Source organism: Falco cherrug, chromosome 22 (genome assembly GCF_023634085.1).
Source record: "Falco cherrug isolate bFalChe1 chromosome 22, bFalChe1.pri, whole genome shotgun sequence".
Lineage (NCBI taxonomy): Eukaryota > Metazoa > Chordata > Aves > Falconiformes > Falconidae > Falco > Falco cherrug.
In genome coordinates, this window is record NC_073718.1 from 206852 (window position 1) to 231768 (window position 24917).

General features: G+C 57.6%; 5 protein-coding genes across 7 annotated transcripts in view; 3 read left to right on the plus strand and 2 right to left on the minus strand.

The window, feature by feature from the left end:
- Positions 1-685: 685 nt before the first annotated feature.
- HIPK4 (homeodomain interacting protein kinase 4) lies at positions 686-3097 on the plus strand. Its single transcript, XM_027802938.2, has one exon. The coding sequence runs from the start codon at positions 1013-1015 to the stop codon at positions 2471-2473; it is 1461 nt and encodes a 486-aa protein (XP_027658739.2). The 5' UTR covers positions 686-1012; the 3' UTR covers positions 2474-3097.
- Positions 3098-3405: 308 nt separating this feature from the next.
- PLD3 (phospholipase D family member 3) lies at positions 3406-7674 on the minus strand. Its single transcript, XM_055697982.1, has 12 exons — positions 7531-7674; positions 6254-6327; positions 5857-5907; positions 5564-5703; positions 5299-5482; positions 5045-5165; positions 4835-4962; positions 4476-4676; positions 4249-4391; positions 4015-4180; positions 3840-3939; positions 3406-3737 (listed from the first exon to the last, which is right to left on the minus strand). Exons 2-12 carry the CDS (start codon positions 6323-6325, stop codon positions 3523-3525), a joined length of 1521 nt encoding a protein of 506 aa, XP_055553957.1. The 5' UTR covers positions 6326-6327; positions 7531-7674; the 3' UTR covers positions 3406-3522.
- A 431-nt stretch (positions 7675-8105) lies between these two features.
- C22H19orf47 (chromosome 22 C19orf47 homolog) lies at positions 8106-12326 on the plus strand. The gene is given in 9 exon segments (XM_014278654.3): positions 8106-8228; positions 8513-8600; positions 8871-8985; positions 9098-9179; positions 9369-9494; positions 10410-10556; positions 10909-10979; positions 11702-12055; positions 12057-12326. Coding segments are annotated over 9 exon segments (1227 nt in total). The 5' UTR covers positions 8106-8107; the 3' UTR covers positions 12180-12326.
- A 1320-nt stretch (positions 12327-13646) lies between these two features.
- On the plus strand, positions 13647-23536 carry AKT2 (AKT serine/threonine kinase 2). 3 transcript variants are annotated; one of them, XM_055697979.1, is made up of 14 exons: positions 13647-13895; positions 17249-17395; positions 18417-18545; positions 18730-18841; positions 19023-19176; positions 19350-19481; positions 19948-20013; positions 20147-20215; positions 20735-20857; positions 21075-21203; positions 21434-21648; positions 21719-21806; positions 21900-22002; positions 22264-23536. In XM_055697979.1, the coding sequence occupies exons 2-14, from the start codon at positions 17350-17352 to the stop codon at positions 22341-22343; spliced, it is 1446 nt and encodes a 481-aa protein (XP_055553954.1). In that variant the 5' UTR covers positions 13647-13895; positions 17249-17349; the 3' UTR covers positions 22344-23536. The 3 variants fall into 3 exon arrangements, with proteins under 3 accessions (XP_055553954.1, XP_027658733.2, XP_005437611.2); XM_027802932.2 differs by lacking the exon at positions 13647-13895 and adding an exon at positions 15403-15530; XM_005437554.4 differs by lacking the exon at positions 13647-13895 and adding an exon at positions 16196-16282.
- A 36-nt stretch (positions 23537-23572) lies between these two features.
- LOC102046533 (gastric inhibitory polypeptide receptor) overlaps positions 23573-24917 on the minus strand; it is a 6855-nt gene continuing 5510 nt past the window's right edge. Inside the window, exons 11-14 of the mRNA XM_055697975.1 lie at positions 24691-24915; positions 24335-24434; positions 24023-24139; positions 23573-23910 (exon numbers count right to left, since the gene is read on the minus strand). Coding sequence (XP_055553950.1) covers positions 23765-23910; positions 24023-24139; positions 24335-24434; positions 24691-24915 — 588 coding nt within the window. The 3' untranslated portion in view covers positions 23573-23764. The remainder of the gene's footprint in view (positions 23911-24022; positions 24140-24334; positions 24435-24690; positions 24916-24917) is intronic.

The window sequence follows — 24917 nt, forward strand, 5'->3', positions numbered from 1 at the left end:
AAAGGGGAAGACAACCAGATGGTGGACACCCATCACCACGTCAACGGGGAGGCAGAGGGCAAGGGCCGGCGGTGGCGTTGGGTGCCCAGGGTGGGTTTCTCCCCCAGGGAGCCCCCGACAGAGCCTCCCATTACCCAACCCAAGGGGGGCAAGATGTGGTTACCCAATGTTGAGCTCTCCTCCAGGGATGCCAAATTCAACCAGTAGCCAGTGACGAGCGAAGTCACCCCATGCTTCAGTTTGGGGGGGGGGGGGGCAGGGGGGAGGGGACCCCTACATTTCAGCTGCCTAAGCTGGAGCTGAGCCCCCAGCCCTGCGGTGAGCGGTGAACCCCCCAGAGCATGGGGGTCTTCAGGGACCTCCTGACATGGTGACAGGGTGGTGGAGCATCTCTTGCTCCCCCAGACCCTCTTGATGCTCCCTTTACCCCGAAAAAAAATTCCTAATCCAGCTTTTTTTTGGGTGTGTTTGAAGCTTTTTTGCCCATTTTCCCAGTGTTTAATATTAACCAGAGGAGGGAGGGGGGACAGCAGCATCACCTCCCCCCACAGTCCCTTGCTCTTGCCTTGGCCAGAATAAATGTTAACCCCAAAAAAAGCCCCAGGTCTATCTATGGAGTCTGGGGAGGGGTTTGGGGGGACCAGGGATTGGGGGGGGGGGGGGGTTGGGATGGGTTTGAGGGGGGGACTAGGATGGGGTTTAGGGCACCAGGGATGGATTCTGGGGGGATGGAGATGGATTTTGGGGAACCAGGGATGGGTTTTGGCAGACCGAGATAGGTTTGGTGGGCCAGGGCTGGGGTTTTGGGGGCTGGCGTGGGTTCGGGGGAACCAGAGGGTTTCACAGTTGTTCGCACAGGCTCATGATTGGCTCCTGGGGATGACGTCAGCAATAGAAGGTGTCGTCATGGCAATGCCGGGACCTGCAGCACCAGGTTGTGGTGGTTGGGTGTCCAAAGCCCGTTGGGTTCTGGGTAGAGGGTCTCAAACCCCTGGAGAGGAGCCAACCCACCATGGCGACGCTGGTGGTGGGTGCCAAGTGCTACGACATAGTGACCATGGTGAGGAAGGGGACTTTTGGGGAGGTGGCCCAGGCCCGGCAGAGGAGCACTGGGGAGATGGTGGCCGTCAAGATGGTAAAGAATGAAGGCCACCATGGCCAGGTGGTGAAGAATGAGCTGAGGCTGCTGCAGGCCCTGCAGGAGGTAGACACGGAAAAGTCACACATTGTCCGTTTCCTCGAGTCCTTCAGTGATGGTGCCTGTACCTACCTGTTCTTTGAGTCACTGGAGCAAAACCTCTTTGACTTCCAAAAGCAGAACAAGTTCTTGCCATTGCCTGTCCGGCACATCCGTACCATCACGGCACAGGTGCTGGCAGCACTGGTCAAGCTGAGGGAGCTCTCCATCATCCACACCGATCTCAAGCCAGAGAACATCATGCTGGTGGACCACGCAAGCTATCCATTCCGCGTCAAGCTCGTCGACTTTGGCTCAGCCAGCATCTTCAACGAGGTCCGCCACATCAAGGCACCTTACATCCAATCCCGCTTCTACCGGTCACCAGAGATCTTGCTGGGGTTGCCCTTCTGCGAAAAGGTGGACATGTGGTCTCTGGGTTGTGTGGTGGCCGAGCTTCACTTGGGTTGGCCGCTCTTTCCTGGCATCAATGAATACGACCAGGTCCGCTACATCTGCTCCACCTTGGGGCTACCAGATCATGAGCTGCTCTGCGCTGCCCAGAAGACACAGTCCTTCTTCCAACAAGTGCCACATCCCACTGGTTCCTGGCAGCTCAAACCACCAGGCAATGAGACGGTGAAACCAATGGAGAGGAGGAAGTATGCCTTCTCCTCACTGGATCAGTTGGCGGCGGTAAACATCTGCCCAGTCTCTTATCCCAGGCAGGAGATGCTGGCCAAGCACTGTGACCTGCATGGGATGGTGGAGCTGGTCAAGAGGATGCTTACCTGGGACTCACACAAGAGGATCGTGCCCAGCGCCGCCCTCAAGCATCCCTTCATCTCCTTGCAGCTGGTGAAGTCCAAGTTTGAGGCCACGCAGTACTACAAGCTCTGCCAAGAGGACTTGAGGGCATCCCATAAGGACACCAGCACGGCTGAGATCTTCCCCGGCATGGAGAAAGGTGCCTTCATCCCCAGGGACCGGCGTGGTATCCAGAAGGTCATCACCCAGATGGATGGGCTGAGCCTGGCTGAGCCAGCTGGGGACAGGGGTGACAAGAGCCAGCAGGACATCCGTCCCATCCCCACCCACTACAGCACCCAGCAGCAGCAGCAGCATCACCAGCATCCCCAGGTGGGACCCACTGCTGGGAAACTGATCATGCTGGGGGGCCCCAGGGGATGGGAGCAGCGCAGCCACTGCGAAGGCGGCGTGGTTGTTGGGAGCATGATGGAGCAGAACCTGCCTGGGAGACCACACACCTCGTCCCATGCCAAGGTATGGTTGTAGGGTGGGGGGCTCGTGCAGGGACCTGGGGCTCTGGGACACTGGGTGCGTGGGGTCCCTTGGGTGCTGTCCCCTGGGAGCTTTGGGCTGCTGGATGCACAGGGTCTCTGGTGCCCCCACATCATGGGTGCTCAGGGTCCCCGGTGCCCCGTGTCATGGGTGTTCAGGGTCCCTGGTGTTCCATGTACCCTGGTGGCCCACGTCATGGGTGCTCAGGGTCCATGGTGCCTCACATGATGGGTGCTCGGGGATTCTGGTGGCCCCATGTCATGGATGCTTGGGGGTCCCTGGTGTTCCATGTCCCCTAGTGCCCCACATCATTGGTGCTCAGGGTGCCGGGGTGCCTCAGGTCCCCACCAAGGGGTGGGGACCCCACCCATGGGTGCTGCTTACCCCCTCCCCACAATTGTTTCTCCCCCAGAGAGCTCGAGTGACGCAGCCCCAAGGAGGAACGTCGTTCCCCTGACCCAGAGAACAGGCTCTGGGGGCCAGGCTGGGATCCCCCCGCTGTACCTGGCATGCTCCTCCCGGCACGGAGCTGGCAACACCAACAGCACTGCTGAGCCACCGCGGCAACCCTGGTAAACACCCTGGCAGCCAAGAGCTCACTGAAGACCTTCCTCTTCCTCACTTTCAATTACCCCAACCAGGAAAAGCTGGTTCCATGCCAGTAGAGGAGAACATAGTCAGGGATGTACTAGGATGGGTTGTGCCGGATGTTACCGGCACCAGTTCTTGCCATGATCCCCCAATAAATAGTTTGCTGACAGCTGAGAATTTCATCTGACTCTTTTTCTGGGATGGGTTTGGCACCACTGAGGCTTGAGGGACATCCCAGCTTCCCTCCTGGTGCTGGCATGACATTCAGCAGAAGCCCGGTGCTCTCCGTCACCATGATGTGGAGGACCCCCTGCCTCAATAACAGCAACGCAAAGTCTAGAAAACCTCATTTTTTCAGGTGTTTGGGGTTTTTTTCCCAAAAAATTGGAGCAGGGCGGCCGGATTTGGCACAGCCAGAAGCTGTGGTTCACCAGGGGTCCATTCCCTAGCACCTAACGGAAGCCACAGAAGTTCTCCCACTGCTCAGCATCGCTGATGTCAACGCTGTACTGGGAGTTCCAGTCACGCTCAAAAACTGCCTGCAGCTCCTCCCGGATGGTGCTGGTGCCAGCAGCAGTGCCGGCACCAGTTTGTTTCACCATCTGGTTCACGACCAATGCCGATCCTGCCGTCCGCACAAAGTAGTCGCCAGACCAGTTGGATGTCCCTGCAAGGAGATTTGGTGGGAGGGGGCAGCAAAAAGCACTCCCAAGCCACCACCATCGGGTGGTGAGTCCCACAGTGGCACCGCCAACTGCCCCACCCTCACCGATATAGGCCGCCTTCTCCGTCACCATGTACTTGTTGTGGTTTACGCGGGCGTAGGGGATGCGGGCTTGCGCTGCGCTCGTTGGCACCATGAAAAGCCGCTGTAGGGAGTGAGGAGACCATCACCCACCGAAATATCGCCCACCAGCACTCTGTGGCTGCGCCATGATACCCACCACCTCCACGCTGTAGCGGGTCCGGTTATCAGCCACAGCAGCGAGGGATTTGAGGAAGGGGAACATGGTCACTTGGCTGTGCTGCCAACAACCTGCCAACAACCGGACCTTGACCCGGCGTTCAAAGATGGCTTTCCGCAGATGGTTATCGATTGCTGGCCAAAATCTGGGGAGGGAAAGCGGTTAGGCATCACTGGTGCTGGCAAGCCAGGGTTGGTGTAGGACCATACAGACCTTTGGGGGTGGGAGAATTCGGTGGTGGGTAGGTAGCTCATCACGGCAACATCCACAAAGTCCTCAGCAGTGTCGATGACATTGAGGAGGGCGCCAAGATCCTGTGTCCGACCAGCAGCACAGAGGGCTGGTGGGGAGCTCTGCTGGGAATCATTGGTGATGGATCAAACACCAGCAGAGCCGATCCTCGGCACCAAGAAAATCAACCAGGTGGATCGGGGACGTACTGAGAAATAGACAGCAGCATCGGTGTCGTTGAGCTTCAACTCCAGTGGCGTCTCCATGTTGTAAGTGGTGGAATAATTTGCTGGCCATGGTACCGGGATGGAAGCATCAGGAACACCAAGAGCCCAATAAGCTTCAAAAATTTTGCCTAAATCTTTGGCCAAGCAGCTGCAGTTGTAGACAGCGGTGCCAAGCTCCTTCACCTGCAGCATGGTGGCACCGTCACCCCTCTCCAACACCCAAAGTCCCATCTTACAGCATCGAGCATTCCCTTGATGGGGAGGGGGGGTTGGTCTTGGGATTGACACGGTGCCGTCAGCAGAGGTTTAGCACCATCCAGTGGTACCACGGTGTTGCTCACCTGGGTCAAAGATCTCCAGTCCATGTTGGCGCTGCCAATGTAGAGGTGGGTGCCATCAACGAGCCAAAACTTGGTGTGCAGCACACCGCCAGTGAGCCGTGGCATATCGATGGTGCGCACCACAGCACCTGCGTGACCACAAGTTGGGCAGCTCCCACTCAAAATCCTCCCCAACCCCCCCCCCAATTCTGGGGGTTTCCCATCACTCACCACTCCGCTCCAGTGCTTGGAGATCATTCAGCGGGGATTTTGCAGACGGGTGGCTGACGGCGATTCGGACAGTGATGCCACGCTGGGATAATTGGAGGAGCTCTTCCAGGATTTGCTCACCCTGAATCAGCACGTGGTTTGAGGGAAAAAAGGGGACAAAAAACCTACTAAAAATAATGGGAAGGCAGGAAAATGGCACCTGGAGCCAGGTTTGATCAGCAGAATCGGAGCAGTGATGTGCCGGCAGCACAGACCTGGGCAGCGGAGAGTTCATGTGTCCGTGTGTCCTCGTTGGTCATGGTCCAGTAGAAGGAGGCGATGTCCAGGCTGTGGGTGACGGTCCCCAAGAGGTTCATCCATGTGGAGAAGGTGGATGGATTCAGCACGGAACCTTCACTGAAGGTCATTCCCTCAGGGATGCTCTCCACCAGGACGATCCTTTGGTGGAAATTTGGTTGCACCAGGATGACAAGGGTCTCAGGGGACCGTCACCACCCCCTCCCTGTGACCCCATCTTACCGGCACGCATCACTGCAGTATCCGGCATCACCGTCGGCACCACTGCCAAGCGCTGAGCTCAGATGGAGATTGAAGAACAGGAAGAAGATGAGGATGAAGAGGGTGAGGAGGATGGCAAAGCGCAACACGCCGTGGGAGCACTGGGATGAAGAGGGGGCAGCAGCACCCAGAAATGAAGGAATTTATTAGTTTATGGGGTTTCAAGCCACTCCTGAAATGGGTGGGATCTGGCAAGGGAGAGCGCAGGATCCAGCTGGCACCAAAGCCACTCCCTGGATATTTGGGGGTGTTACCTTCGGTGGGAAGTGGGTGGGCTGCTCCGCAGGGTCCTCCAGTGACTCCAGCTGTGATGGGGGGCAGAGAATTGAGGTGGGTGGGGGAACCTCAAACCAACGGGGGGTCTGATTTCGGGATCCCCCCCCCTCCTAAAATGCCCAGGATCCCCAGGGGAAAAGTGCTTCCCCCCCAGTATTACCAGAGGTCCCCATGGGGTACAGGGTCTGGGTGGAAATGGGGAGCATGGGGTGTGCTGGTTGTAGGATGCTGGGCATAGGACTATGGAGCCCCCCACTTCGGGGTTGTAGGGTGCTAGGTGGGGGCTACAGGGCCCCTCACTTTGGGGTTGTAGGGTGCTGGGGCAAAGAAGGGGCCCATGGGGCCTTCCCAATTTGGGATTTTAGGGTGCCATACCTGCTTGTAGGTGCTGTCAGGCTTCATCCCAGCGTGAGGCAGGAACACGGCAAACCGGATTTCTCCCAACATGCCTGGACAGAAGAGACACAACCCCTCCAGGGTGCGGCACAGCCAGGATTTGGGATTTTGAGGGGGGGTGGATAAGGCGAAAGACCCCCAAAAACCTGGGTGGGACAGAGGATTTCCTAGCTGACTCACAGGATTGGGGCACTCACACGCTGCAAAAAACCCGTCTGGGGTGGGGAGAGGAAGTGCCCGATCCCTCCCCACCCCCACCCCCCATCCACTGGGGCTGATCCCTCCCCAGGAATAGGGTGGGGCACCCCAGTTTTAGGGTACTGAGGTGCCCCACCAGCACCACCCCCCTGTGTCTCAGGGACCCCACAAAAAGGGAGTGCGGAGTCCCAAGGATGAGCCCCCCAGAAACCCTGCCCTGGTTTGTTGGGCTTTGGTTTTTTTTTTTTTTTTTTGGGGGGGGGGGGGGGAGTCTGGGGGGGGTGTTTAAGCTCGGTCTGGTGCCACCCCCCTGGCTCGGCTGGATTTGGGGGTGTCAGGGCTGTGTTGCGGTGTTAAGAAGATGTTTAGAGCTAGGGTCAGGGTGACATCTGGGGGTTGTTTAGGCCCAGGGACATGTTTAGAGCTGGCTTTGGGGCCAGGGACATGTTTAGGCCTGAGTTTAGGACCAAGTTTGGGCCAGGGACATATTTAGGGCTGGGTTTAGGGTCAGGGACATGTTTAGGGCTGGGTTTAGGACCAGGTTTAAGGCCAGGGACACATTTAGGGCCAGATTTAGGGCCAGGGACATATTTAGGGTCGGGTTTAGGGCCAGGTTTAAAGCCAAGGACTCGTTTAGGGCCAGGTTTGGGCCAGGGATGTGTTTAGGGACAGGTTTAAGGCCAGGGACATGTTTAAGGCCGGGTTTAGGGCCACTGACATGTTTAGGGCTGGGTTTGGGCCAGGGACATGTTTAGGGACAGATTCAAAGGCAGCGACGTACTCAGAGCCAGGTTTAGGGCCAGGGACATATTTAGGGTCGGGTTTAAGGCCAGGGACATGTTTAGAACCAAGTTTTAAGGCCAGGGACACATTTAGGGCTGGGTTTAGGCCCAGGCTTGGGCTAGGGCCGAGTTTAGGACGAGGTTTAAGGCCAGGACCGGGTTTAGAGCCGGCTTTGGGCCCAGCTTTGGGGCCTGGGCCGGGTTTAGGCACAGGGCCGGGTTTCGGCTCAGTGCCGCGGCTCCAGGGGTGCCCCCCACACACACGCACGCACGCACCCCAGTACCGGAGACCTCGGCGTCCGCGGGGGCGGCTGTTCGGGGGGGGGGGGGGGGGCGCCCTCGGTCCTCCGAGCACTCTATGGTTGCCCCTCCCTTTTACTGGAGGTGGCCCCGGGCTGGCGGCGCTCTGGGCCGGCCCGCGACGTCACTTCCGGCGCTCGGTGACCGCAGCTTCCGGTGGGGCCCGGCCCGGCGGCAGCGGGATGGGGCGCGGCGGGAGGGGAGAGGTGAGGGGGGGGCAGGGGGGAAGGGGAGGGGGTGGGGAGTGGGGGGGTGGCGCCGTGGGGCAGGACGGGGAAGGGGAGGGGGTGTGGAGCAGGAGGCGGGGGGAAGGGGGGGGAGGAGGAGGGGGGTGTGGGGCAGGAGGAGGGGGCAGGAGGGAAGGGGACGGGGTGTGGGGCAGGAGGGGGCAGGGAGGGGGCGCGGGGCAGGAGGAGGGGCTAGGAGGAGGGGCAGGGAGGGGGTGTGGGGCAGGAAGGGGCCGGGAGGGGCCGCGGGGCAGGAGGAGGGGCCGCGAGGGGCCGTGGGGCAGGACGCGGTGCCGTGGGACAGGAGGTGATGCCGTGGGGCAGGCATGGGGCTGCGGCCACCCTGCCGTAGGGTGCTCTCTGCTGCTCTCTCAGCAGGCTGCTCCGGGTGCTGCCGCCTGACGCACCCCGCGTCTTCCCCCTCCGCCATGGTGTCCGTCACAATGGGTAAGGCCCTGCGCCCCCCTGCCCCTGTGCCAAAACAGCCCCAAATGGCTCTAAAAACCCCACAGATTTTATATTTCCAACCGGGAAACCACCCCCACCCCCACTGCTGCCATTCCAGGAGCCATTTCTCTCCTGATCTTGTTAATCACACGGCGACAGCTGCGAATGCCTGGAACAAGCTGCTTGGCCAGCACCTGCCGAAACCCAGCCGAACCTCCTCCCCCCCTTTTCCCTTCCCCCCCTTAATTTTCCCTTTTCCATGGCCTTTTTGTTGTTTTTTTCAGCAACATCCGAATGGATTCAGTTTTTCAAGGAAGCTGGGATCCCCCCAGGCCCCGCCGTTAATTACGCCGTCATGTTTGTGGATAACAGGTGAGGTCAGCGATGAGGCAGTGTGATGTCACAGGGTGGGGGAGGGGGAAATAAGCACCAGAAAATCCCCCCAGTGTCAAGGAAGGAAGGAATTAAATTACCATCTCACTCTATGATAAATTATATGATTTATTTGTCAGCACTGAGCTTTTTTTCGTTATCAGTGTTTCCTTGACGGTAGCATCCGAATCCAGGTTGGGGATATCACGGCGTGTAATTAATTAGAGCTCGTAACGAGGGGAAACCTCCCTGAATCTTTGCTTCCCACAGGATCCAGAAAAACATGTTGCTGGATCTGAACAAGGAGATCATGAACGAGCTGGGCATCACAGTGGTGGGAGACATTATTGCCATCCTCAAACACGCCAAAATTGTGTACAGGCAGGTAAGGGAAAGCCTCACCAGCTCGCCAACTTAACAAAGTTTTGCCTCGAGGTTCCTCGTTTGCCTTGGAAGAGCCTGAGGGAAAAGCCGCCGCCATGTTTTTTGTCCCGCAGGAGATGTGCAAGGCGGCCACCGAATTGCTCTGCCCTAGCTCCCCCAACGTTCAAGCCGAGCTACGCCGCAATGCCAGCAGTGGTGAGCGTGCCCGGGAGGTTTTCAGGCAGTTAAATCCCCTCCCCTGATTAACAAGGTGGATTAATTACCTGGAAAACAAAGGGTTGAAACATTGGTTGCCTTCCCCACCATTCCAGGGGGGAGGAGCGCTTGGGAATTTAGCCGATAAGACAGACATGGGGAGTTTAAAACCTGTCCCTCCCCTTCCAGCTGCCAGCCGAATGATCACCAACAGCTTGAGCAGGGACTCACCACCCGCCCCCCCCCTCCGACAGCGGCCCCACGCTTCCAAAATCTCCGTCACCGTCTCCAACAAACTGGCTGCCACAAAGGCAGGTAGGAAGGGCGATGGATCCTGACAGAAACACCAACATTTCCTGGGATTTGGGATTTTTTTTCCCATTAAATGCCCCCCCCCCAGTTGAATTTTTGGCTCTGGCTGTGGGGGTTTTGGGAGTTAATGGCATGATATCCTTGTCTCTGGAATGGAGAGAGGCGGAATCTGAGGGGTGGATCCCTTGGTGGGTATGGAATCAGCCGGTCGCACTCCAGCTCGATGTCTGGGTGGAAACCAGTGACAGGCGGGGTCTCTGAGATATCCATACTGGCACCCGTATGATTAAACACCAGCATCGGGAATACAGGCAGCGGGATCGAGTGCAGCCACAGCCAGTTTGGGAGTGATCCCAAGCTGAGGACAGGGAGTTGATGCTCCAGAGGGAAGGGATCCATCCAGAGGAACAGCCTGGAGAGGAAAAAACTTGGGGGGGAGTTAAAACAGCCTTGCAGGGGGCTACAGGAATGCCAGGGGGGTCTTTATCAGAGAATGTAGGGACAGGATGAGGGAAAAATGTGTTAAATTGGAAGAGGGGAGATTTGCCACGGAAATTCTTGGCTGTGAGGGTGATGGGACAGGCTGCCCAGAGAGGCGTCGGACCCCCCTGCCCTGGGAGGGTTAAGGCCAGGTCAGAGGGCACTGGGAGCAGTGGGATGTGTCCCTGCCCGCGGCAGGCGGTGAATCGTCTTTAAGGTCCGTTCCAGCCCAAACGATCCATGATTTTATGGTTGGGAATGGCTAAAGGCGGCAGGGAGGGTGTTTGTGGAAGCCCCAGCGCTGCTGGAATTCTGTCAGTACCAAAGCAGCTGGTCTCGGAGCTCACTGGAGCCTGCGATTACGCCCAAGTGCTCGTGAAACCTTTTCACCCCTTCCATCTTGTGAGCTCTCTGTTCGCTCCTCCTTCATCCTGCCAGGTTTGGGCGACATGGCAGATGGAAATCCAACGATCCCGGTGAAACGACGGCGGGTGACAGCGGAAATGGAAGGGAAGTACATCATCAACATGCCCAAGGGCACCACGCCGAGGACAAAGAAAATCCTGGAGCAGCAAGCGGCCAAAGGTATCACAGCAGGGGGATTTGATCTTCATTTTCTTTTCCAGAAGCCCAGTTTAGCCCGTTGTTACAAATCCCACAAGGATTTTCATATCCAGAGGGTTATTGGGTCAAAATTCTGTTATTCCAAGGATATATTAACTCACCATGAGGTCTAAAGGTCCCACTGGTGTCTATTCAAGCCTTGGGGAAAAAGGGGACGGGTGGCCGTTCACCTGCTTTTATCCAGTGGATTTTATTTTCCTGGGTGCCCCAATGGCAGGATGGGGCTGAAAGGCTGCAAGCTCTCAGCGCTAACCCCAGTGGAGATTCATTTTCGCGGAAAGCCTCCAAAACGATGTTTTCTTGAAAACTGCAGGTCTGCAGAGGACATCTGTCTTCGACCGGCTGGGAGCCGAGGCAAAAGCAGACACAACCACAGGAGGGAAGGTGAGAGGACATGGGGTTTTCAGCTGCGGCACCATTTCAGCATCACTTTCGGGACCCCCACTGAGATCCTGACGAGGAGGGGCCTTTCCTTGAAGATTATTTCGGGATTTGCAGCTGCCTGCTTGCTGCGGAGGGGCTGCAGAAACCTTGAAATAACCAGGAAAATGGTGGGGAAACAGCACAGAGAAGCAGGGTGGTGCCCCCAAAGGCAAGCGGATCCCCAGTCCGTGGGTGATCCCTGTCAGCACTTCTGTTTTCACCCTTTTCATGGGGGATACAGGCAGGTTTTTTCCCATCTCTGGAAGCAAAAATCTCTTTATTTGGGAATTCAAAGAAGTTTTTTACCCCCATCAGCACTTTTCACCCCTTTAATGGGGGATACAGGAGAGGTTTTTCACTCCTCTGGACGCAAAAAACTCTTTATTTGGGGATTCAGATTTTTTCTCTCCTCTGGAGGTAAAAACCTCTGTGTGGAAGTCTTGGGGCGTAAAACAAGTTGCAGGCTCAGCCCCTCCAAAAAAATTAAGAGGAAATATAATTTTGTAGGCAATTTACAGAGCGATTTTACAGCCTAGTTATTAATTGCTGCAGTTTTGCTTTGTGGGTGAGGTCAGCATCCATCCCGGTGCCAAAATTGGGCGGGAAGGGGAAGGGAAGCATGAATCAAGCACCCAGAGTGCGGGTGCAGGAGCTGACGGGCTCCCCCCCTCCTTATTTCCCAGCCCACAGGGGTCTTCAGCAGACTGGGTGACACCTTGGGGACCAACAGGGACAAAGCCACTGACAGTGACGACGACTGCTCTGTCCTCCAGTACGCCGGCGTCCTAAAAAAACTCACGAAACCTCCCCGTAAGGAAAGCGCCGAGCCGACAGGAGGGACCGTCAAGGCGAAAGCCACCAGTTCAGAAGCCAAACTGGTCACCACCGCCATCCAACGGCTCAGCCAGAGGAACATCGCCACCGCAGCAGTGAAACCGTCGTCTAAAATCAGCGTCATCGGTATTACGGCGGTGCCAGTGGAAGCCCAGGATGGCGACGTCAGCAGCACAAAGGATAAAAACGATCCCGAATTTCGGGGTGACAATCAAAAGGACCTGGGGGTGTGGCAAGGTCAGCAGCACCAGCGAACCCCCTGGCGCTCAGATGGACAGCACTGGCACCGTCAGCGTCTTCAAACGCTTGGGGAAGAAACCGGATTGATCCTGCGGGGCGTTTTCCACTTGTCCCATCCCCTTCCCGAGGGTCGCCCGCCGTCCCCCATCCCGTTTATTCCCCCGCAAGAACTGGCAGAGTCTCATCCAGCCTCCCTCCTCGCCAATCACACGGGGAAGCGACACTGGATCACACGGGGAAAGGTTTAATCCCACAGGGAATGACAAATCCCATGGGAAAACAGAGGAGGGAAGAGGGGGGGGGAAGACCCCTTCCAAACAGATTTCATTTCCTGCCTGCCGGGCATCCTTGCCTGCAAAACCGGAGGGTGCGAGGCCAAGTCATTGCTCTCTCCCAGCAGCACCGAAACCTCTTCCCCCCCCTGCTCCGTTATTTTCTTCCCTTCTGCAGGTTCTTTCCTGTGTTTAGGAATTCTCACCCAGAGAACTCCATACAGAGGAGGGTTTTTTTTCCCTTTTTTGTCCCGTATTTCCCACCCCACCCCGGGTTTTTTCCTGGATTTAGGAATTTGCACCAAAACGACTCTGTAAATAATTACAGAGCGGCAGCTTGCTGCAGGGATTCTTAATTTTTACACTTTCTGAGCAGCCCCCCACCCCACCCCAAAAGAAAGAAAGCCCCCAAAAGCTTCAGAAATCTGGGGGGCTCCCAAAAAATCCCAGAATTGCCTTAATTTAAGCAACACCTCCAGCCCACTGCAGGTTTGGAGGTTGGAGCTCATCCCGCCATGAAACCTAAAATGGCTGCTGTGGAGTTTTACCAAATTATTTATTCCTCCCCTCCAAAAAAAATATAATTTCTAATGACATTACCAGGGTGTCTCCACTGGCCTGGCCTTGCTGCAAACCCCAAAAAGCCATTTTTTCTCCCCAAAGTAAAGATGGGGGGTGGGGGGGGGGGGGTGTGTGGTGAGCCTGAGGCAGCTGCATGGCATGCCAGGGGCCATAAACGAGTTTTTAGTGAGGAAAATACCCCCTAAATTTTTAATTCTTACCCAATTTGGGGTGGTTTTCTTTGCGCTTGGGGCATTGTTTGGTGTGTGAAGATGGGGGGGGGGGGGTGTTCCTCTCCCCCAGGTTTTAGTTTTTTGGCTTTCTACATGGCCCACCGAGTGGTGGGGGAGCTTTTTGCAATAAAGTGTGGAAACAGCTTCGCTCGGTGTCCATTGAACCCCCAAGACCCCCACCCCCCCAGAAACCCACCTTGGGGTGCTGTGGCCTAGCAGGGGCACCCATGGGTGGACACCACAGCCGGGGGGGTGGGGGGGGGGTCCAAGGTTTTCTGGGCATCCTACACGTTTTCAGGCATGGGATAGACCTTCAGGTTCAGCCCGTTTCTCCTGTCCGGGCGGAGTGGGAAATGTATGTAAATTTATTTAAATTTATGCAACAAGAGGGACGGGGAGGGGGCGGGGCGGGCGGCGCCGCGCAGGCGCAGCGCAGGCGCGGTTCTAGGCGGCTGCGCATGCGCACCGCTCCCCCCGGGAGGCGAGCGGGGTCTTTCCCTTACCGACACCCCCCCCCCACGCCGCACCCCCCCCCCCCAAAAAAAAAAAAAAAGAACAAAACACATCCTCCCCGTCCGTCTCCGCTTCCTGCGTGCGTGGGCCCGCAGCGGGCGGGGTTTCCGTGAGCGCGGCCACGGTCGGGGCTGATAAGGCGGAACCGAAGCGGGAGGGGGGGAAGCCCAACCGCTACCGGGATGAGCGACGACAGGCGGCGGGGCCTGCGGCGTCCATGACAGGTGAGGAGCCGGCCCTGCTTCCCCCCCCCCTCCATCCCCCCTTCACCACCCCCCTCCCCCCCCCTACGCGGCGTGATGGGCTCGTCCGCCCCCCACTGGTCGCTGCGTGGAACGGCACCACCCGCTCCCCTCCGCCGGGGGAACGCGGCGCCGCCCCCGTCGCGCAGCTCAATGGACCCGCCCGTCTCCTCAGGGGTGCCGCGGGGAACGTACCACCCCGCGGAGGAGTGGGGGGGCTCCTCACCACCCCACCCCCAGCGTACCCCTGCGATGCGCCCGCCTCGCAGCGGGAGATGTTACGGGGACGAACCACCCGCCGCCGGGGGAGGGGGGTGTCGCAGTGAGGGGCTTTACAGTGGGGGAAGGGCTCTGTTTTGTGGGGGGGGTCTTTGTAGGATGGCAGGCCTGGAATGGGGGGGCAGTGAGAGGCTTATGGGGCCTGACCTAGGCGCTTGGGATAAGGGGGACTGGTAGGATGGGGGGGGGGGCGGGGTGGTGACATGGGGAGGCCTAGTCGGCTTGTGGGGGGCATGTGCTAGGAGCATGGCAGGCTCGGGGGGGGTCCTGGCAGGCCTGGGGAGGTGTACCAGGGGCATGGCAGGCTCGGGGGGGGGTCCTGGCAGGCCTGGGGAGGTGTACCAGGGGCATGGCAGGCTCGGGGGGGGGTCCTGGCAGGCCTGGGGAGGTGTACCAGGGGCATGGCAGGCTCGGGGGGGGTCCTGGCAGGCCTGGGGAGGTGTACCAGGGGCATGGCAGGCTCGGGGGGGGGTCCTGGCAGGCCTGGGGAGGTGTACCAGGGGCATGGCAGGCTCGGGGGGGTCCTGGCAGGCCTGGGGAGGTGTACCAGGGGCATGGCAGGCTCGGGGGGGGGTCCTGGCAGGCCTGGGGAGGTGTACCAGGGGCATGGCAGGCTCGGGGGGGGGCCCTGGCAGGCCTGGGGAGGTGTACCAGGGGCATGGCAGGCTCGGGGGGGGGGTCCTGGCAGGCCTGGGGAGGTGTACCAGGGGCATGGCAGGCTCGGGGGGGGTCCTGGCAGGGTTGGTGGGGTCCTGGCGGGATTGTGGGCAATATACTAGGAGCCTGGCAGGGTTTGGGGGTGCGTACTAGGAGCATGGCAGGGCTTGGGGGGGGTCCTGGCAGGCTTTGGGGGGCTATAGTAGGAGTATGGCAGGGTTTGGGGGTGGTCCTGGCAGGGTTGCGGTGTGTACTAGAGCATGGCAGGCTTGTGGGGGGTATAGTAGGAGTATGGCAGGCTTTGGGGGGGTCCTGGCAGGGTTGGGGGGGCCCTGGCAGGATTGTGGGCAATATACTAGGAGCATGGCAGGGTTTGGGGGGGTCCTGGCAGGGTTTGGGGGGGTATAGTAGGAGCATGGTGGGCTTTGGAGGGGTCCTGGTAGGGTTGGGGGGGCTCTGGCAGGCTTGGAAGACCCTGTCCCAGGGGGCTGGATGGTGGGGAGGGCTCCTTGTGGTCTTCTAGCTGGGGGAGGGGGTCTGCCATAGGAGAGCAGGATTTGGGGGCTCTCTGCAGACTGGAACATCCCTACTCGGGGGCAGGGGGGGGGTGTCAGGCGGTGCTGTACTGGGATCCCCCCAGAAAGGAGCAGCAGCAGCAGCACTGGGAGACCCGATATTCAGGTATTTTTGATGCTGCGATTCTCCCGCTGTCACAATTAATCCTTAAACCCACCCAAAAAGCAACGATTGGGGCTTGTGGATTTTTTTTAATCCAACATCGTTATTATTTTATTTATTTTTTGATATCACTGCTGAAGAACAGCTCGATGTTGGCTCGGAGAAAGCTGCAGGCTCTGGCTTGGGGAGCCTTGCCGCCCTGCACTTTGCACAGAAATATAATCAAGTTTCCGCTACGACCAACTGAAGGGTTTTAATTGTAGCTGGGATAATTAGCACAGTGGAGGATCAAGCCCTGGATGCCAACAAGCGATGCCTGGACCTCACCGAAAATCTTTTTAGCTCCGCTGCTGGATTCAAAGGCTCATTGCATCCCAGCCGTGTTTTACCTGCCTTCCATGTGCTGGTCCTCTCCACTGTGCTCCCAAAATCCTGCATCCTCACCCCTGTCAAATCGTTTAGGGGATGATTTACATAATTTGGGGGATCTTTATAAATTTTATTGTTTTTTTTTTTACTGAAAGCCTCTCGTGATCTTGTTTGCATCCACCGTCCGGATCCCTCATGGACCACTTGCAACTGGCTCAGCCTCTCCAAGCCAGCTCTGAAATTAATTAGAGCCTTTTTTTACATGGCGTTTTATTTCCTTTTTAATTAACATCAACAAGCTCTTTACTGGAGCCCATCCAGGAACAGAGCCATCCGGAGACTGAGCCTTCAGCAGCTGGAAAACCATCAGCTCCGTGCACTGCCAGGTCCTGTCTGTGTTTGTTCTGCCCGAGTGGGCAAGGAGAGGAGCCTAGGGGGCAAGCAGAATCCCCCAAAGTCCCATCTGGGATTGCAGGAGCATTCCAGGGTGCTCAAGGGGGGTGGCTTCCCATCAGGAAGGCATGGAGAAAGGGAAAGAAATTAATTCCCTCCCACTGCCTGTGTTTCCTTTCCGAAGCCCCCTTGTCCCCCCAGCGGAGGGAGATTTAAAGGTGAGATCGGAGGTTTTAAAGTGAGGCTGGTAACTGGGGAGTTAGGCAGGCGCTGGGATTGATCCAGAGCGACTGGGGGGGAGCGGGAGATCTGTCAGGATCCCATTGTGTCTGGGCAATTCACCTCGGGCTGCTCTGGCTCTTGCCTGGCTTCGTGCGCAGCCAGAAAACCCCAAACTGTCGTTCCTGGCTGTAAATTTATGGGGTTGGGGTTGATTTGACCTGGATTAAAGCCGGGGGATGGGAGAGGCAGCGAGCCCAGGGTGACTTTGGGGGAAACCCAACGTGGGGACAATCCCGTCCAGCCGTCCCCTTGTCCCACCACCTCCCATCGCCCGGCAAGTTAATCCCATCAGGTGACTCCGATTAATTTTTCCCTAGCTGTTTGTTTTGCAAGGGACCACGTTCCCTGTTTCCCCCCCCTGCCCCCCGGCAACCCCCTGAGCTTGTCCAACCCTCCCAAAGCTTTCTAACCCCTCATCCCACGATAGCCAGGTAAAGGGACAATGCCAACAAACCTGCTCTATCCTGGCATCTCCGGGTTTGCAAGGCCACCGCGCCAATTTTTAATTTGGGGGTTGGGGGGGGGGGGGGGGGGACGACTGGTGCAGCAGAGGAGTTTTGGATGGGTGCATGGGGGTGGCTTAGTGCCGAAATCAGCTGCCTCCCCTCAAGGGAGGGGAAGGAAAAGCACTGGGAGTTTTGCTGGGTTTCTTTGAGCATCTCTCTCTTCTCCTGTAGGTTGTCTCGGCTCTCGCCACTCCTCCTGCCACTGCTGCTGCTGGCGTTAGCCACTTGCCCAGTCCTACAGCGGAGAGGGTCTTGGAGCCCGTGGCACCACCATGAACGAAGTGTTGGTGGTGAAGGAGGGCTGGCTGCACAAGAGAGGTGAGGGGGGCGAGCCGGGGAGCTGGCTCTGCCGTGGTGGCAGCTCTCCAAAGCCAGGGCATCGCCGGGAATCGGGCACCACAGCTGCCACCGGGAAAGGAGAGCACCGGTTTCTAGTTACCAGCAATTTTAACCTTTCCCTAGGGCAAATCAGGGAGGTTCTCTGCTTCCCCTCGTCCTCAAAACAGGGTGCAAGGCACCGCAGGGCATCCCAAAACCCACCGCTTCACCAGCATTCGGTCTGTGACACCAGCAGATCCCCTGGGAACATTATTTTTAAGTGCTTGCCACACTGGGAAGCCACAGGACCGTCCCACCATCACCGCACAGACCTTCTAACCCCACTTTGCCAGATCACCTACTGTGGTGGCCCTGCAGCGAGACCACCTGCCCCCAGCCAGCTCTTTTATTTTTAGCTTGATTTTTAATTTAGATTTATTTGAGCAACGGGGAATGTCATGGCATTGTGGAAGCTGCAGGCATGGAGCGGGTATTTTTAGACCCATTGAAGGTGGCTCGGATTTTTTTTCCTTCCCTTGCAAGGGGAGCAGGCGCCTCCCACCACCTTTATCCCAGAAGCAGCCTAGCCAGATCCCTGTATCCAGCAGATTTGTGGATTCCTCCTTCTTCCAGGCAAATATAATTGGATAGAGGGAAGCCGGGGCTTCCCTCCAATGTTATTTCTTTACCGGAGCTGCCAAGGCTGTTTTGGGTCGATTTTGGAGCTGCCATGAGCTTTTTTGCACTGCATTCCCTCGGAATGAGCGTGTTTCGGGCTGACCTGCTGCTCCCACCTCTCCTAAAAAAAGCCACGGCTGCTTTTGGCAGGAGCTTCTCCAAAGCAGCTCCTAGAAACAGCCTGGGGAAAAAAAAACCCAAAAAACCAACAAAACATCCGCTTAATTTCCCATCTACGAAGAGTCTTTCTGCCTTTTAATTTTTCATCTGGTCAATGAGCCCCCTGCAATGAGGGGTCCTTCCTCAAAAAGCCTGTGCCATGCTCTGCATCCCTCTCTCGCAGGGGAATACATCAAAACGTGGCGGCCTCGCTATTTCTTGCTGAAAAGCGACGGCTCCTTCATCGGCTACAAGGAACGGCCGGAGACGTCCGACCACAGCTTCCCACCTCTGAATAACTTCTCCGTAGCCGGTAGGTCGGCACAGGTGCCCTCTGGGCTCTTCGTGGTAACAAGCCAGCACCAGGCAGGGTGTCTTCCTCCCCAACGATGTTAAAGAATCGTTTGGAGCTTGAGGATATTTGATCCCAAACCATTCTCCTGTCCTTTTTTTTTTTTTGTAATTGATTTTTTAAAAAAAATTTTGGAACCTCACAGAGTGCCAGTTGATGAAGACTGAGCGGCCTCGGCCTAACACCTTCGTCATCCGATGTTTGCAGTGGACGACGGTCATCGAGAGGACGTTCCACGTGGACTCTCCTGAAGAGCGGTAAGTGCGCAGGATGGCCCCTTCCTTTGGGAATCTGGAACGAACAACGCTTTGCCTTCATCCTAGCTGGATGGAGACCCCCAAAATCTCTCAGCTGTGACTCCCACCTGCCTGCAAAGGCCAGGGGGCGGGCGCAGCCCCCTTCAGTGTTCCTCACCACCAATCCCATTTTTCTCCATAGCGAGGAGTGGATGCGAGCCATCCAGACGGTAGCAAACAGCCTGAAGAACCAAGAACCAGAGGCGGACACGATGGATTACAAATGCGGATCTCCGAATGACAGCACCGGTGCTGAAGAGATGGAGGTGGCCGTCAGCAAAACCCGTGCCAAGGCCGTAAGTCCCTCCCAGGAGCAGCACTGGACTGGGATCACCAAGCCTCATCCCCACCGTGTCCTCTGCCACCACCATAATGGTGTGGGAAATGGCTTGGAAAACCCTTTTCCCATCCTGGCTCCCGCTTGCCAGCGCCACAGACTCCCACCCCTGTCTCCCCCATTTCTCCCCAGACCATGAATGACTTCGATTACTTGAAGCTCTTGGGCAAGGGCACTTTCGGCAAGGTCATCTTGGTGCGGGAAAAGGCCACTGGCCGCTATTACGCCATGAAAATCCTACGGAAAGAGGTCATCATCGCCAAAGTACGTGCCAAACACCGGCAGAGCGGGAGGGGGAGAATCAGGAACCGGTGGGACTCGGGGGAGATGGTAGAATTGTAGAATAATTTGGGTGAAAGGGACCTTTAAAGATCAAAGCATCCCAAATGCACCCCCAAAGCTGCCCAGTGACAGCTGACTCCTGCTCTGTTGGAGATGTAGGGGAATTCCAGGAATTATCCATCAAACCCCCCCGGGCGTGTGTCGTCATCTGCAATGGAGCGGCACAGGGATCCCTCTCTCGTGGGGTGCGATGCTACCCTGTCCTTTCCTGGACATTTCACCCCCCAGGGATGAAAGGAGGTTGGTGCTTTTGACTCCCATCCCTGAGCTTGTTTTTTGGGGTTTTTTTTTGTTTATTTTTCTGGGACTAGTTAGCAGCAGTGGACAATCTGGGATTTTCTAGAAACAAGGGGGGATAAACAGCACTTCATTTCTCTTCCCTTTGCAGGACGAGGTGGCGCACACTGTTACAGAGAGCCGGGTGCTGCAGAACACCAGGCACCCCTTCCTCACTGTAAGGATGGCTGGGACACCCTGAAACAACCCTGTCCTTCCCCCCCCCCCCCCCCCCCCCCAGCTCCTCTGGAAGCACAGAGCCCCGCAGCTCCTCCAAATTATTTATTTTTTGGGTTTCCCCCCTCTTGCAGGCATTGAAATACGCCTTTCAGACAAATGACCGGCTGTGCTTCGTCATGGAGTATGCCAACGGTGGAGAGGTGGGAGCTTCTGTGGTTTTAATTGCTCTTTTCAGCTCATTAGTGGACAAGTTACACCCCCCAATCCCCCCTCAACACATTTTGGGAGGTAGAGCACCGGCTCTTTTGTTTTCCTGCCGCTTCGTTTGCCTTCCTGGTGCTTGGTAGCCCGGTGAGGCCATTGCCTGCATGAAGGAACCAGCTGGGGTCACCATCATCACCGGGGAGGGTGTGGGTGCCACTGGCTCGGTCGCCTTACCCCCAGCGTTCGTGTCTGGCTTTGCTCCTCCAGCCTGACGTGCTTCCCTCGCCTCTTGCAGGCAACACACATGGGATTTTCCCCCTCGGATCTCAGAGCAAGGGGGGGCCATCAATATTTTGATGGCTCAAAGCGAGGAGCTTAGGACACATATGACCGCATTAGCCGTGTGCTGAGAGCGATTAACCCGGGTTTCCCTGGATTTTTATGTTGTTTTTAAGCACTTGTTGATCAGCCGTTCTCTTTTTTTATTCTTTTTTTTTTTCCTTCTTGCCCTCAAGCTGTTTTTCCACCTCTCGAGAGAACGTGTCTTCACAGAGGACCGAGCTCGTTTCTACGGTGCAGAAATTGTTTCTGCGCTGGAATACCTGCACTCCCGGGATGTGGTGTACAGGGACATCAAGGTACCAGCCCGGCAGCCTTCAGCCTGTCTTGCCACCGGCGTGATTTTAATCTTCCTGGGCTGGTGTCACTTGTCCCCATCACATGGTGACAGATTGAGACCCGCCCCAGCCATCCAACAGAGCCTTTTGGGGAGTAGCATGCCGCTCCAGCGCTCCCAGTTTCACTCAGTTCCAAATATTTTCTCCCACTTCTCCGTTACTTATTTATTTATTTCAGCTGGAAAACCTCATGCTGGACAAAGACGGCCACATCAAAATCACCGATTTCGGGCTTTGCAAAGAAGGCATCACGGACGGAGCAACCATGAAGACCTTCTGCGGCACTCCTGAGTACCTGGCTCCGGAGGTACTGGATGCACTTCCCACAGTGGGAAAACCCCAGGGTTTTTTGCGTTGTTTCTTTTTATGGAGGTTATTCCCTCAGTCCAAGGTGGCAGCAGAGCCACGGGGGCTTTTCCAAACATTTTTGGGTTGCAGGGGTGGTTGGACCTAGACCGCTTTTCCCTTCTCCTTCCTTGTATCACCGCATGATGCTTCGGCCTCATTGCTTCATCCTCACCATCCTCTCCTGTGCAGGTCCTAGAGGACAATGATTACGGCCGCGCCGTGGACTGGTGGGGCCTGGGTGTTGTCATGTATGAGATGATGTGCGGGCGCCTGCCCTTCTACAACCAGGACCATGAACGCCTCTTCGAGCTAATCCTGATGGAGGAGATTCGCTTCCCTCGGACCCTCAGCCCCGAGGCCAAATCCTTACTGGCCGGGCTGCTCAAAAAAGATCCCAAACAGAGGTGAGGGCCCGTTTTGGGGAGGTTGGGGGGTGCTGCTGGCGGTTTTGGACGCTTTTCTCTGTACCTGCAGGCTCGGCGGTGGTCCCAACGATGCCAAGGAGGTGATGGAGCATCGGTTTTTCGCCCCCATCAACTGGCAGGACGTGGTGCAGAAGAAGGTGGGAAGGGATGGGAAGGGCTTTGAGGGGGTTGAAGGGGCTGGGGTGGGGAGGCCTGCTGCCAGCGAGCAACTTTCTCCCGGTTCCCACCAGCTGGTCCCCCCGTTCAAACCCCAAGTGACATCCGAGATCGACACGCGCTATTTTGACGACGAGTTCACTGCTCAGTCCATCACCATCACCCCACCGGATCGCTGTGAGTGCTGACACCCCCCCACCCCCAAAAAAAAACCATGGGACCCCCCTCCTTTGTCCCCTCTGCCCCTTCCTAGTGCGCCCCTCATTTTTCCTGTGGCTGGTGGTGGCGTTGTGGAACACCTGGGGAAGCTGGGGGATGGCCTCGCGCTGCCCTGCGAGGGTCTTGGGTGGCTTTGGTGGGCACAGGGAACATTATGAAGGCACCAAGGTGGCTTCATCCCACATCTTCCTTGTCCTCAAAGCCTTCCTTGCCTTGCAGATGACAACATGGGCTCCCTGGAGAGCGACCAGCGGACACATTTCCCCCAGTTCTCCTATTCCGCCAGCATACGGGAGTAACCGGCACCAGCAGGATTCAGCATCCGAGGAGGAAGAGGAGGGTTTAGGGGTTCACTCAACAGCTTGAGGGGGGGAATGTCTTTTCCCTGCCCAGCAGAGGGGAGGTGGGATGCTGCGGCTCACCGGCATCGTGCCACAGCCCCTTTCGGGACACCCACCAAGTGCTCTTGCTCCGCCGGCCCCGCGCCCGCACCTCCTGCCCCACTCGCCTAGGACTGCGCTTCTTGTGAATTATTATTATTTTTATTTTTTCAAACTCCTAGAAGTGCTCACAGCTTTGGAAACCAGCACCCCCTCCAACTTCCAAACCGTGGCCTTGACACCCCACCCCTGCCACCACCACTGCCTCCGGAAGCTTGGTCAGCTCCTCCGGCCAGTAAAACCCAGTGCTCCCAGTTGGGGAGAAAAAAAAGCCAACAACAACAAAAAAAAAAAGATAACTGTGGCTGGGATCTGGTACCAGCTGCTGTGAGTGGGGGGACGACAACAGGGCAGGACACCCCCCCCCCCCATGCCCTGAGATGGTGGGGGGCACATCTCAGCCCCTCAAATCCTCCCCGTTTTGCTTTGAACCGAACCTGCCGTGACAGAAATCACCCCGGTGCCTCCGCGGAGGGGAGCGCCTGGATCCCGCCAGTAGCTGGTGCATCCCAAGGGAAAACCCGATCCTAAAAAGCAATAGTGTGGCTTCTCCCAGTGCCTTAAAGCCAGGAGTTGAGGTAACATCGGTGCCACCCACCACCACCTCCAGCCTCCATGGTGGACAACGGCGTCACCAGAACCAACAGCCTGCGGTGCTGGCGGGACTGGGTGTTGTCCTGGTGCCAGATCCACACCTGGATGCTCCGTAGCTGCCTTTTGGGAGAGGCCACCAGGCCCGGGACCAGACCCGGCTTTCACTGCTGCACCTGCACCCACCACCCACGCTGGTGCCAAGCTGGATGTGCTGCCCAGCATCTCCACTGGCGCAGTCTGCCCACCGGCAGGCACACGATTTGGTGCCATTGTTTCCTTAATTCCTGATTACCCAAATTTTGTTGGATTAACTTAAAAAATATAATTACCAGAGCCGGGCGGGTGAGGACACCCCTTGGCAAGGCGGCGGTGGGCTGGTGGCTCAGGTGTGGTGGCTTTCACCCACCCTCTTATTTGTACGGTACAAGCAATAAAATGGGGGTGGGGTTTTTTTTTTGGTGGTTTTTTTTTTTAGTGTTTTCTTTTGCGGGGGGGGGGGGGACAGGGACCTAAAGCCCAAAATCCCACCCCCAACCCTGGGTTCTTGATTATAGCACCTGTTCCCACATCCCCTGAAGTGTCCCCACAGCAGGTGATGGCACCAGGACGCAGCATCGGTCACCAAGTGCTTTACTGGTGGCTGCCTGGTGGCACTGGGCGGGGTGGGACGGGACACACACACATGGTCAGAGCTGCAGGAACTCAGCCACAAAGGTCACCAGGATCTTGCAGAGGTCCTCCACAGTGGGGGGGTGCAGGTTGTCCTCGGTGTCCTCCAGTGTGTGCCACACACGGGGGAAGGGTGTGGGGATAAGATGCAGGATGGGGACACCTGTGGGGACATGGCAGTGAGGGGGGACGACATCAAGTGTCCACTCTGCTCCTGGTCCCACGGAGACCTGGGGGCAGGGGGGCACTCCCAGGGGATGGGTGTGGGGGGTCACCTCGCTGGAGGAAGGGGACGTGGTCGTCCTCAACAGGTCCTGGGGCCGGGCTGAGGCGGAAGAAGGGCTGGTCCTGGGGGGCAGCGTGCAGCAGCCCCAGCCGCCGCAGCCGCTGCTCTTGGGGGCGAGATGACACACAACACAAAACCTTGTGACACCCCCTGCCTCGCCACTGTCCCCATCGCACCCCCCGCCCCCTCATCCCCATCCTGTCCCCACTTCCACCCCTATCCCAGCCCCCACGTCCCCCATGTCCCCTCCCGATCCTGTAACCATCCCCCCCCCCGCCGTGTCCCCCTCCCCGTGTCCCACCGATGGCGACGAGGCGCAGGAACCAGTGGTGGGTGCGGGTGAAGTGGCTGTGGATGGCAGGGTGGCGGGCGCCCAGCAGGTCCAGTAGCACCAGTAGGCTCTGGGGGGACACCATTATGGCCGTGGGGCCACCCCATTATGGCTGTGGAGCCACCAGCACAGCCATGGGGACACCAGCATGGCCACCAGTATGGCCATGGGGACACCAGCACAGGGACACCACAGTGCCACTACCATGCGACTGCCCCAACTGGGCCAAAGCCACATCACCTTGGGGTGCCACCACCCCACCCCCGCTGCTGTCCCCCCGCCCCTGGGTGGCACCCCCCACCATGGCAGGTCTTGGTGGCACTCACCATGGCAGTGAGCTGGGTGCCGTGGGGCCCATGGCGGGTGGTGGCCATCTGCGCCGCCAGGTGCCGGGCACCGTAGAGGGAGTCGGTGGCGCTCCAGTCCCCAAAGGCCTCCTCCCCGTCCAGGAACAGCAGCTGCAGCGTCACCTCCGCACCCTGCTGGGACCCCAGTGTCACTGGGGGGGGAAGGACACCCCCAGGCACCTGGGGGAGGGGTGGGGTGGGGTGCT